Here is a 12,723-nt window from a genome sequence, read left to right on the forward strand (position 1 = left end):
CTAAAACTAAAATCTCTGCATCTATAGAATCCTACAATCTAACAGCTTCAGAAAAGCTACCTTTTGTGAAGCTGATCCAACCCACGCTGAGCTATCAGCCACGGCTTCGCTGTGGAGACGAGTGCAGAGGACACGTTCGACAACAGAAGCCCCATAGTAAATCTATGGGTGACATCATTTCCCATGTCGTGACCTCTACAGAGCTCTACAGAGCTTCCGCCGCTGGAAATTTGGTCATATCAGCTTCAGAAGGTATGTTTACTGATTTTTTTTCTTTACAGGGCTAGATAGGTTAGTGTTAGATTGTGGGTGTCTATAGATGCAGGGATTGTAGTTTTAGCCTCGACTTCCACTTTAAATAGGATTTTTTTTATTTAAATCAGATTTTTTTTATTTTTATCTAATTTATTTTAAAGCAGAGTTCCACCCAAAAATGAAACTTCTGCTTATCCGGTTCCTCTGCCCCTCTGGTGTCACATTTGGCACCTTTTAGGAGGAGCAGTTATTTAAGATGCCGGCGCCTCCACCCAGAGCCGAGGGACAGGTCGGCTTTAGGTGAGGAAATTGGGGGCACCCTGGACAGGTAAGTGTCCTTATTTTAAAAGTCAGCAGCTGCAGTATTTGTAGCTGCTGACATTTATTTATTTTTTTGCAGGCGGAACTCGACTTTTATAAAATGCTTTTGAAGTAAAAATCTATCTTAAGATAGTTTTATATTTAAGATACAATGATAATTTAGAATTCAGCATGAAAGGGAGCTTAGTTATGTAGCTTTAGGCTGTATATTCTGCAATATTGACATTTTTGGTAAACTCATTCAATGAATCCAAGCTCTGCAAGCTGAGAACATGATGCATTCACACAATTTCACAGCTACCATGAGATAAAACAAAGTTCAGGAATATTCCTTTATCCCATTGTTTTGCAAATCTATGTACACTACAAATTGTACTAACCTGACAGCTTATTATTCTAAATAGGAAACCTTAATTTTTAAACTACCAGTAAGAGTGAGTCCTTATATTTAAAGAGCACCTGTCATTTCAGATCCATCATGACAGCACCTGTTAGCTGGCATCCACTCACCTGCTGCCGCCACATCCCTCACCTTGTTGTGTCACTGCCGCATCACCAGCCGTCCCATTAAAGTGAATGGGACTGTCAGTGAATCAACAGCGGGTCAGAGGAGGAGCTGCTGCAGGACAGAGATAACATTTTTTTTTTTAAATATTATGATTTAAATCGAGTTGATTTAAATGAAGCCTTTTTACTAGTGATTTAAATCGTGATATAAACCGTGATTGAAATCGTAATATAAATCGTGATTTAAATCGAGTTGATGTAAATCAAATACACCCTGCCAAAGCCTAAATGATGTCATTCATCCCATGAGTCTTCTTGAGCATTTTTTTTTCTTTGATCTGGAGGAGGGGGAGAATGTGGCTTTTTCAGCCAAGCACATCCTTCCTTCACTCTCCTGCCTGCATGCCTGAACTAAGGGCATATTCCAGGAAGTAAATGCTACATGAATCATCTTACCTTACTCAAAAGGGGCCATGGCTAGAAATGTAATGCACACGATCGGAACTTCCGATGGAAAAAGACAGACAGACTTTTTCCATCAGATATTCTGAACGTGTCTAGCCCCATCGGAGTTTTTTCATCGGAAATTACGATATATTCCATCGGAGTTTAGATATAGAACATATTTTATTTTTCTCCGATGGAATTCCGTCGGAATTCCATAGGGATTTGGTCGGGCAAAAGCCTGATCGTGTGTACGCGGCATTAGGGGGTGTTTTATAAAGTGATTTATCAATAAAATAAAGCATGGAGATATGAATGGATGGAGTCTACTTTGAATATAAAAAATGTATAATTTTAGTGGTGCTGTAATATTTTTTTTGTTCACGTTAAGTGTAAAAGGAATCTGGATTTGGATAGCCATGTATTATGAAATCATGTTATCTATGGACTGTTCTAATAAAGTTTCTGCACATTAAAGAAGAGTTAAAGGAGGATGTGGGCTGAGTGGCTTAATCTCTATGGAACTATGGGTAAACCTTCACCTAGGAAGCAAAGATAGAGACTGACTTAGGCTGCTTTCACATTGGGCAGTGGAGCCGCGGTGACGGTATAGCCGCGCTATTTGTAGCGCCGCTATACCGTCGTATTTACCGCGATATTCGGGCGCTAGCGGTGCGGTATTAACCCCCGCTAGTGGCCGAAAAAGGGTTAATACCACCCGCAATGCGCCTCTGTAGAGGCGCATTGCGGGCGGTATTACCGCGGTTTCCCATTGATTTTAATGGGAAGGCGCAGTATAGGAGCGGTAAACACCCCGCTCCAAAGATGCGGCTAGCAGGACTTTTGAAGCGGTCCTGCTACCGCACCGCTTCAGTGTGAAAGCCTTCAGGCTTTCACACTGAAGCCTGCAGGGCAGGATTTTTTCATGCGGTATAGCAGCGCTATTTTTAGCGCTGTACCGCATGAAAAACGCCTCAATGTGAAAGGAGCCTTAGTCAGGAACAGGTGGTAGCTTGGCGAAAAGACGGTGCAGCTGAATTGGCTTTGGTAAGATAGGCTTCTCAGTGAGACCAGGGGGTTCATTTACTAAAGACAAATAGACTGTACACTTTTAAAAGTGCAGTTGCACTCTGCAGGAGCTTAGTAAATGAGCAGAAGCTATGCTGACTTCCATTATTTAATTACATGCATGCAAAAATTCTGTTTTTTTTATTTTCCTTTCATGTGATTGAGTGTTCTTTGTAAAGTAAAACCTTACCTCATTTACTAAGCTCTGGAGCAACTGCACTTGCAGAGTGCAATTACACTTTCAAAAGTACACAATGAGGGTTATTTACTAAAACGGCATGGTGCAAAATCTGGTGCAGCTCTGCATGTAAACCAATCAGCTCCCAGGTTTCATTGTCAAAGCTTAAAGCGGGATTCCACCCACGATTTTTTTTTTTTTTTAAGTCAGCAGCAGACTTTTAATAAGAACACTTACCTGTCCTAGTTGCCCGCGATGTCGGTCCCCCGACGGCAATCGCTCGGTCCTGGCGCCTCCATCCTTACTAAGGGAAACAGGTAGTGAAGCCTTACGGCTTCACTGCCCGTTTCCTACTGCGCATGTGCGTCTCGCACAGTGCTTTGTGAATGGGAGGCTGCCTCCTGGGATACACACAGTTCCCAGAAGGCAGCGCGGCTCATTCACAAGAAGACACAGCGACATAGGACGAGCCAGAAGATCCACCGCGGTGGAAGAAGAGGCAGAAGAGCTACTTCCGCAGAGCAACTGCCCTTTCAGGTGGGTATAAAAAACACATTTTTTCAATCTTTTTTTTTATTTTTTTAAAGATTTTTGGAAAAAACAAAAACGGATGGAACTCCACTTTAATTGTACAGGCTAAAGTTAGAAGCTGATTGGCTACCATGCAGAGCTTAACCAGATTCTGAGTGCTCCAGTTTTAGTAAATCTCCCCTAGTGTCTTTGCCTTCAGTAAATCAACACCCATGTGTCTCAAATGCTGTGATCTTGTGAGTTTTGGGTCCGGGCATCTGGCATGTCTGATGGACCAGGCTTGTAATCAGGGTCTCTCACAGGCAATTGTGTGAATACTCACTGACATGGCCATTAGGCCATGAAGTTTGGAGCTGGAGAGGTTCTTGGACCCCCCCCCCTCCCCCCTTGCTAAATACTATTTACTGTGGGCCCCAGGCTAGAACTGGATAAACAACCAGCCACTAGAAGGTGCTATATGATTGCTGATGAAATGAAAAGTCTCACAACAGGGTCTCTTTAAAGGTGTTGTGGTCATACAGAGCTACTTTTCAATAGGCATTTACAGTACAGTACAGTTGTATTAATCATACATATATGTATTTTTTTGCAATTTTGTGCCACGGCACCAATTTATGATAGAGAACACTAATGCCTCGTACACACAGCCGAATTTTCAGAGAAAAAAAGTCTGACATGCTTTTTTTCTAGGAAAGTCCGACCGTGTGTAGCCTCCATCTGGCTTTTTTTTTTTTTCGGAAGTCCGATGGACCTTAGATAGAGAACCTGCTCTCTTTCTTTCCGTCGGACTTCTGACGGACTCACAGAGGACTTTTGCACGGTCAAAAGTCCGACCATGTGTACAAGGCATTACAGGAAGTTCTTGGGACGTACACTAGAAAATTGTAATGTGAGATTGCGCCTAACTGTCCTTTTTAGGTTTACAAAGAAAACATCAGCAGTGATAAAAAGGGCTCATTCAGTCTTATTGTGTAAGGTAAAAAAATAAATAAACATGCAATCATAAAATCCACTGACTGTAGTGCATTGGATTCTGATTTGCTTGTGTAAGTTATTACACTTTTATAAAACTTAATTAATCTTTGCTCTGCAGTACTGAATACACCTGATGTTGAAGCAGTAATAGAAAAGTGGTTTGTTACTGCATAGGCAGAAGTGTATTCCTGCCTTAGGTACAATTCCCCTTCGATCAAAGCTTGAGGCCGCGTACACACGGTCGATCCATCCGATGCGAATGGTCCGTCGGACCGCTTTCATCGGTTCACTGCTGAAGCAGACCGATGGTCTGATGTGCGTACACACCATCAGTTCAAAAACCGATCGGGTCAGAACGCGGTGACGTAAAACACACGACGTGCTGAAAAAAAACGAAGTTCAATGCTTCCAAGCATGCGTCGACTTGATTCTGAGCATGCGCGGGTTTTGAACCGATGCTTTTGTGTACTAACCATCGGTTTTGACCGATGGTCAGCCGTCCATCGGTTCGATTTTAAAGCAAGTTCTCTCATTTTTGTCCGAAGGACAACAGACCGATGGGCCGTACACACGGTCGGTTTGGACCGATGAAACTGGACTTCAGGCCGTTTTCATCGGTTTGGACCAACCGTGTGTACGCGACCTGACACGTACATGTCCTTATGCTAGTAAATAACTATCCATGAATGAAGGGATGAGGTTGCTGTTGATATGAATGATTTTGGTGCAAACACTGTGCCATCTGTGTATGGAGTGAAAAAGTGACTTATAGGAAAACTGATGTCAGATGAAGAAAATGCACAGTTGGTTAGAAATATCCATGTCATTGTCAGATATTGCTTGTTGATTTATGGTAATATGGTGCCCCAGGTCATAGTCTATGGGGACAATGTGTGACATTAACTGAACTAATGTGTGTTTACTAGCCTAGAGAAAAATTATCCTTCAAGGGTCTGATTGTAAAGCTCCTTATACATAGGCGTCCCAAATGTGAGCAATTTAAGGACAAACACCACTTCTTTATATACTTGATTTACTTACTAAATATTAGATATGTCATTGTCAACACTGGCTTAAACAGTTATCCTAAAGGCATCCCTGCAATTTTTTAAAGCAGTCATAGTCGATATTCTACCGGAACATACAATGTGAACTGTCTTGTGAATTACACCAGGGTGTAAAAAGATGAATCAAAACATACAAAAGGGGGGTAAAACAAGTAAAGCCATCGCAAAGCTTGAAACATTTATTAAATGAGTGTACAGGATCATTTTACAGGGATTCCTGATTACATAAGACGCAATGAATTTGAAATGATAAGGTGTAAACAAGCTCAGGTTGTAGTAAGTACAACGCCATTCACTATATATCTACAGTCAACACAACTGCACATTCCTATTAAATCATGGAAGTGCGATATCATCTCTGTAGGCTGAACCTTTACACTGGTGTCACAAGAAAAACCCCCATAGAGTGGCATCTGTAAAATAGTCTTGGTCATATCTGGATGCATGGATGTTATAAGGCTGCAGCCTGACACAAGAAAGGTCATGACTGAATCTTAGGGTCATTGATAGCTTTGGGCTCTAATACAGTAAATACAAGCTGGAGCTTATTATACATCCAGACAGACACTAATGACCAGAGCAGCCACAGACCTTCACATCACATTGATTCTCTAGAAAACGAATGACATAAACATGATGCTATCCAAACACAAGCAAACACATTCCTGCACTGCATTATCTCATTCATTTCTCATTGAACATCCATATGCATTGTAATACAGAGGGAATAGCATAAACTAGCAAACTGATGTATTTTTTAGCAGTTTATAGAGCACTCACCCCCAAATTCCTGCACCTTCCTTCCCCTCAGACAGACAATCTCCCTCTCAGTAATACTATCTTTCCTTTCTTATAACCCATGCATTATTCATGCCAACTGCATCCCTGCACTGAGTTTAGTCAAATTTCTTATCCAATTCTTCAGCCTCTAGCCTGGCAGCTGCACACTTGCAACTTTCTGCATCTCATCACACGTCCTGTGGAGACATAGCGGCCGTTTGGAGCCAGCCGGTACCAGCATACATCACATCCCCAAGATTGTCTCCCTCTGCACTCATCAATTATGCATTATTTTCACCCTGTGCAAGATGTGCCCTGGGTGCAGACTCCTCTATGGCAAATCTCAATTGTCCATAACTGGATGGATACAACTCAATGCAGACAGTCACAACAATTTGTTGCAAACACTGATTAGATGACCAAAAACTGTCAAACTCCCCAGGCCACATGGGCAACCAAAAAAAAGACTGAATCAGTTTGGCTTCAGTTAACCCCTATCATGGCAACACAGCCTCGTCATTGACTTACCCATGCTGCAAACTGCAAACCAAGCCACATAGGGTTAATTCTCTGGCATCTCAGGGTAGACACACGATTCTCCAACACATGGGATGCTAATATTATACTAATGTCTCCTTTTGGTGTCTCATTCTGGGTGCAGGGTGGCGAAAAGATCAGAGGAGAAGTTTCTGTGGCATCCGCCGCACTGCTGCAGCCGAGGAGCCCACCCTGGTCTTGTAGATTGGTCAATGCTGCAATGTCTCCTCTCTCTCCAGCCCTCCCTCCCCTCGTTATTCCAACGGGTAACACTATTGTCAAGAGCCTGGCAGCGGAGCAGACAGAGGAAGGCTTTATCTCATGCAGCTGGCTGGTAAGATAGCAAAGGGTGACCTGGGTGCATACATGCTTTGCTTGCTATGGGTGGGGAGATCTAATAATGGGAACTCTCCCTGTATTCCTGGATTTTACTATCTACCAAAATGTATAAGATCTTAGACTTCTAGTTCTTGTCTTTTGGACTGTCGTGGTATATAGACAGATGTCTTTAGGAATATATGCAATAGACCCCTCTTATTTAAAAAGATAACAAACACATTCTAAATAGTCAGTTAAAAATGGGAGGAGAGATGAATCATTGGTACTCTAGATGTAACATCCCTCTATATGATTATTGAACATAATAGAGGTTGTGAAGCTGTGAAATGTTTTCCGAAGATAAATGCTCATTGCCCCTAAATAAGATGAAATGTATCTATGGAAGAGGTACATTGTCAACGTCATTTCAGTTTGGGAGAGGTGTGAAGATTTATTGGAATCCTTTTTGACATGTCTAAATTAGAATCATTGGAACCTTTATTCCCACACCTACAGTTCATGAGAAGTGAACGTTTTAGAGCTTTACATTTCACATTTTTTATACAAATAGTTAAATCTTGCCCAACAGTTGCCACACACAGAAGTGGCTGATGAGTGTTCCTAAAAGCCTGTTCATGTCTTAGAAGGAAATGTAGCAGGATTATAATGAAGAAGCACAAAAGCATTTAGAGCAGCCTTTCTTAAAGTTTTTACCCCAGAGGAACCCTTGGAGTAATTTTCAGATTCTTGGGGGACCCCTGCTAAAAAAAAATGTATTTACTCTAAGGGTAAATAAGCATAATTGATAAGCGGATAACGTTTAAAAAAAAAAAGAGAATACATATTATGGCATACCCAGCATTTTTGGCACCAAGGGGAAACAATTTTGTTACCAGAAAAGTAGGACAGGCAGTTAAATTGGTAGTGTCATCTAACATTAGTGGTCAGTGTAGAAGTGATACCTTACATTGGTGGTTAGTAGAAAACCTCATGCTTGCAATGGTGGGTGGTCAGTGTAGTTAGTTGGGAGATAAATCCACCATTGCTAATAGCTCAAGGAACTTCTAGCAACCTCAGGTGGAACCCTAGGTTTCCATTGAAACCTAGTTGAGAAATACTGAGTTAGAGTAGAATAAAATCAAAGGATACCCTGATTAAAAAAGGAAACAAAATAGTTAATGGTGGAGATACGCAAAATATGGATTTTGTATTATTTCTATGTGTTAACTCCCCATCTAATTGCATGCAAGAAATCATTAGGAGATCATTTTAAAGGGGATAGAGTCTTAGGCCCTATAATTCCAGACAATGCCAACTTTGGGATTGAAAATAGCCTTGGCTATACAAAATAAAGAGAGAAATTAAAAAATAAATTAAAGACATTGTAAGTCAGTTATGGAAGGTATGTGGTTTTATATAATCTGATTGGTACATAGTTTGTAAACTATCTAGAAAGTTGGGGGTGAATTAGAAAAACAAAACGATTTAGTAGCCATGGCAAGAGATGAAACTTCATTACTGGAATATAATGACTTGTGACACTGAGGAAGTATTTTATATACCGTACTTCAATGTCAATCAGAGTCAATTTATTGGCCAAGTGTGTACAGGCATACAAAGAGTTCCCCTCTGGTTTAAAGTTTAAAATGTTATGCTATAAAGAATACATAGAATAAACCATAAATTAAAATCATAAATTAATTTGAAGGTAGAGAAATATGTTCATAATATATTATTAGGAAAGAAGAAGCATCCTCTCTCCGTTTTTTATACCAATTCAATAGGAGATGGCACTACATTTCAGGCAGTGGAAAAAGTATCAAAGAATTGGAAAGGGTCACAAAGTGGGTTTGTTTCAGTTAACCCAATATAACCTTAAAAGTAACTTTTTGTATTAAAAAATATCATGGATTTATTTATCTTCACCAGTTTTTTTCTTTCTTTTTTTTTTTTAATTGGCTTTGTTAAAAAGTGAGAATAAAAAATAAAAAAATTCAGCTAAGGATGGAGATGAGCCGTATATTGATTGCAGACATAATTTAATGTAAGAATTAGATGTGCTGAAATAAAGGGTATGTTTGGTTATTGGTTTTAGATTTTCTATTTGAAAAGACTCAAAAAATCAGTTAAGGGTGGCGATGAGCACAATATGAGTTTTAGATGGTGTTTGAGTCTAAGGATGTGATATGCTGTTAAAAACAAAAGATATGCTCAGAAGGTAAATAAAAATCTGGACGTGCCTATATATAGTGATACTTATATTGTTTATTGCATAGAATTATTATTAGGACTTGAACCATAAAAGATTAAAAAAGCAGGCCTATCAAAGAGTTAATACCAAAGTCTCCAAAGAGGCACTGTGGACACAGAAGAGATTTAAAAAAAGGAGGCTCCCAAAACATGTCGATCTGATCGTCTGGGTGAAAATGACGTCATGCAGGCACTTCCTGTCGATTATTGCTGCACGCGGTTGCCCTCCATCTGTGGCCAAGGCAGTGGACTTACTTTCCAGCACAGCATGTGCCAGATTCCCCCCCATGTGTGAAGGAGTTGAAAGCCGGCCGGATCCCTGAAAGCTTGTCAATGGGACTAAGCCCCCCATATCCATACGGCGGAGAAGGTTTAAAAAACTGTTGGAATACAATCCATTCCATTCGGCTGTCAGATCTACCGTATGTGTTATACTGTGTTTTACAGCAGTACCATTCTTTAACACAAGGAGTTGGATATATTTGATCAGCTGAGACTCAATGTTTTTCTTAATTTGATAAATGATCCTGCGCCATTATGACAACATTGGTGAGATCCCAGTGGACAATTTGATTTTATGTCAATATACATATACTTATTTTATTTTTTAAGGAATACTTTTTTAGTAGTCACAATATATGTTTTTTTTTTATATATATTAATTGCCTGGATCAAGGATGTGGATGTACATGGTTTTACAATTTTAAGAAAAAAATAAAGAGCTGTTTATCTTCTTTCACATTACCCCTTTCCTTTCTTATACCCCATGCCAACTGCATTCTTGCACTGAGTATAATTCTTGTAATCAATTTGTTATTCAATTCTTCAGCCTCTAGCTTGGCAGCTGCACACTTGCAACTTTCTGCATCTCATCACATGTCCTGTGGAGACATAGCGGCCGTTAGCCAGTACCAGCATACATCACATCCCCAAGATTGTCTCCCTCTGCACTCATCAATTATGCATCCATTTCACCCTGTGCAAGATGTGCCCTGGGTGCAGACTCCTCTATGGCACATGCCAACTGTCCATACCTGGACAGATATATTTCAATGCAGAAAGTCACAAAAATTTGCGTAAGCACTAATTTGATTGCAAAAAAAAAAACTGCTACAAAAAAATGTATAAAAATAAATCAGTTCAGCTCAAGTTAACCCCACACATCCCCATAATGCACCCACTTACCCATGCTGCGAACTGGAAACCAAGCCACATAGGGTTAATTCTCTGGCATCTCAGGGTAGACACACAATTCTCCAACACATGGGATGGTAATATTATACTAATTTCTCCTTTTGGCGTCTCATTCTGGGTTCAGGGTGGCGAAGAGATCAGAGGAGAAGTTTCTGTGGCATTCGCCGCACTGCTGCAGCCGAGGAGCCCACCCTGGTCTTGTAGATTGGTCAATGCTGCAATGTCTCCTCTCTCCCCATGCTCCCTCCCCTCCTTATTCCAACGGGTAACACTATTGTCAAGAGCCTGGCAGTGGAACAGACAGAGGAAGGCTTTATCTCATGCAGCTGGCTGGTAAGATAGCAAAGGGTGACCTGGGTGCATACATGCTTTGCTTGCTATGGGTGGAGAGATCTAGTCTCTGGCTACGGTCTGCTACTTGGGTATCATGTGAGGTTTTGGTAGACACCCCCTACTTCTGCAGATTTGATACTGCAGGTAATAATACAGCACATTGCTGTGATGAGCAGTGATGTAGACTGGCTGGCTCGTTGCAGTGCGCAGATGGATGGGACTCTTCTTGACTTATGATCATCTGCCAGCTCATAGCTGTACATAGGCACTGTTTGCTTATAATAGAGTGGGCTGTGAAAGGCAATCTACTCCTTTCTTGCTGGGGGACCAGAACAGAGCTGCATAGAAATGCTGCATTGTGCTGAAGGACAGCTCCTCTGCACCTGCACAGCTATGGGAAAGACACTTAAGTGACATTTTCACATGATTTCATGATGGTGAAGGACATTAGGACAACACTGCTTCCACAGGGACAGAGGTCAGTTCTCAGATCCCTTTACCTGCCAACTGGTCCTGAAGAAGGGCTGGTGCCAGCTCTCTGTGCTCTGCAGCTGCTCTGCAGTGGGACAGCCCTGTGTTGCTGCAGCATCCCATCTCTGCTCTGCTGCTGGCTCTCCTCCTCTTGGAGTATGTTGGATTCCAATGGGTCTACCCTGATTGGCTGTTTACACCACAACTATCCTTATGGTGTCTTTGGTGTACTACACGCCCCACCCATATTTAAAGGAGAAAACTGCATTAGAACATGAATGGTCATTAACCCTCCCCTACAAACACACACACATTCTGCAGCAGCAGCAGCAGAGAGATTTGGCTGTGATCTCAGATGCTTTCTGTTATCAAAGGGTTAAAAGCTACAATAGAAGCATGAATGCAAGCAGCCAAATGCACTCATCCATGTAACCGACAACCTGCTTCTTACGTAAACTGCTTTATGTCCTGGTTGTGCTGCATAAGACGCTTCACTGGTGTGAGGTTTCTGTGCAAATCCATGTTTTTTGTTATGTTGCATAATCAATGTCATCTGCATTTATGCATTTGCAAAAAAACACACATCAGTGACTTTATATATACGAATATGGGTTGCTTGGAGTCATGAAATATGAACCCGAAATTAGGAATACAAAATATATTTACAGATTAGGTTGAGAAAGTTCTCTTAAATCAACATCACATTTATTTATGAAATGTGTTCATTTAATAAAGACAGGGCAGATTTATTTTTACAATTTATGGGAATATAAACAGAATATTTGTATGTAAATCTCAAATAACACCCCCTTTTAACCAGTCCTTACAGAGTCCCCCACCAGACTTTACTGATACTCTCCCTGGACTGCAACAGTGTTCTTCCAGCATAGTTGGCAACATTTAAAAAAAGTTTTCATGGACACCTTTTGGGGTACAGAAAGCCACTGTAGGCGGAGCGGCACTTTAATTAGGGGTGGTGCATTCATTTAATAATGCCGTGGTTATATAAAAAAGCAAAATCATTAACATATTAATTCATTTATTTTTATTTTTTTCACAATCAATAACATAATAATTTATTTGCTGCAGGTATACTGTTCCCCCTTAGTCCTCCTGGGCTGAGTGCCGGTGGGAATAGGGGTAGATCGCTGTCACCTATCATCAGAGTTCATGTCTAGGATTAGCAACCTCCTGCAACTTTTTTTTTAATGGCAACACATTTATATTTTTACTGATGGAACACATTTTTTACTGACATCCTGAAATATGACAGAAACTTTTATTATAATGTAAAAAAAATATATATTTAAGCAGTATAAATGTTATGTAAACAATAACAATACTAAGAACAAGTAATCCGCTTGCTTTACAATGAAAAACTCAAAACACAATAACAAAATGTGAGCATTACTAGAATGATGAAAGGCCTGGGGCACCCTGGGATGAACAAAAAAATAAGTTCTTGTGGCAGTGGGAGGGGCTTAAAGGAGAATT

At 40.7% G+C, this 12,723-nt stretch overlaps 1 protein-coding gene across 3 annotated transcripts in view; it reads right to left on the bottom strand.

Annotated features, from left to right (window-relative positions):
• Window positions 1–11,387, bottom strand: part of KCNN1 (potassium calcium-activated channel subfamily N member 1) — a 237,724-nt gene extending 226,337 nt beyond the window's left edge. Inside the window, exon 1 of one of the 3 annotated variants that reach the window (XM_040321348.1) lies at window positions 10,417–11,387. In XM_040321348.1, the coding sequence (XP_040177282.1) occupies window positions 10,417–10,446 (30 nt within the window). In that variant the 5' untranslated portion in view covers window positions 10,447–11,387. Of the gene's footprint in view, window positions 1–6,654; window positions 7,155–10,416 lie in introns of those variants that run through there. The other 2 variants (XM_040321355.1, XM_040321353.1) reach the window with 2 other exon arrangements.
• Between the last annotated feature and the right edge of the window lie 1,336 nt (window positions 11,388–12,723).

Source organism: Rana temporaria, chromosome 1, assembly GCF_905171775.1.
Source record: "Rana temporaria chromosome 1, aRanTem1.1, whole genome shotgun sequence".
NCBI classification, from domain to species: domain Eukaryota; kingdom Metazoa; phylum Chordata; class Amphibia; order Anura; family Ranidae; genus Rana; species Rana temporaria.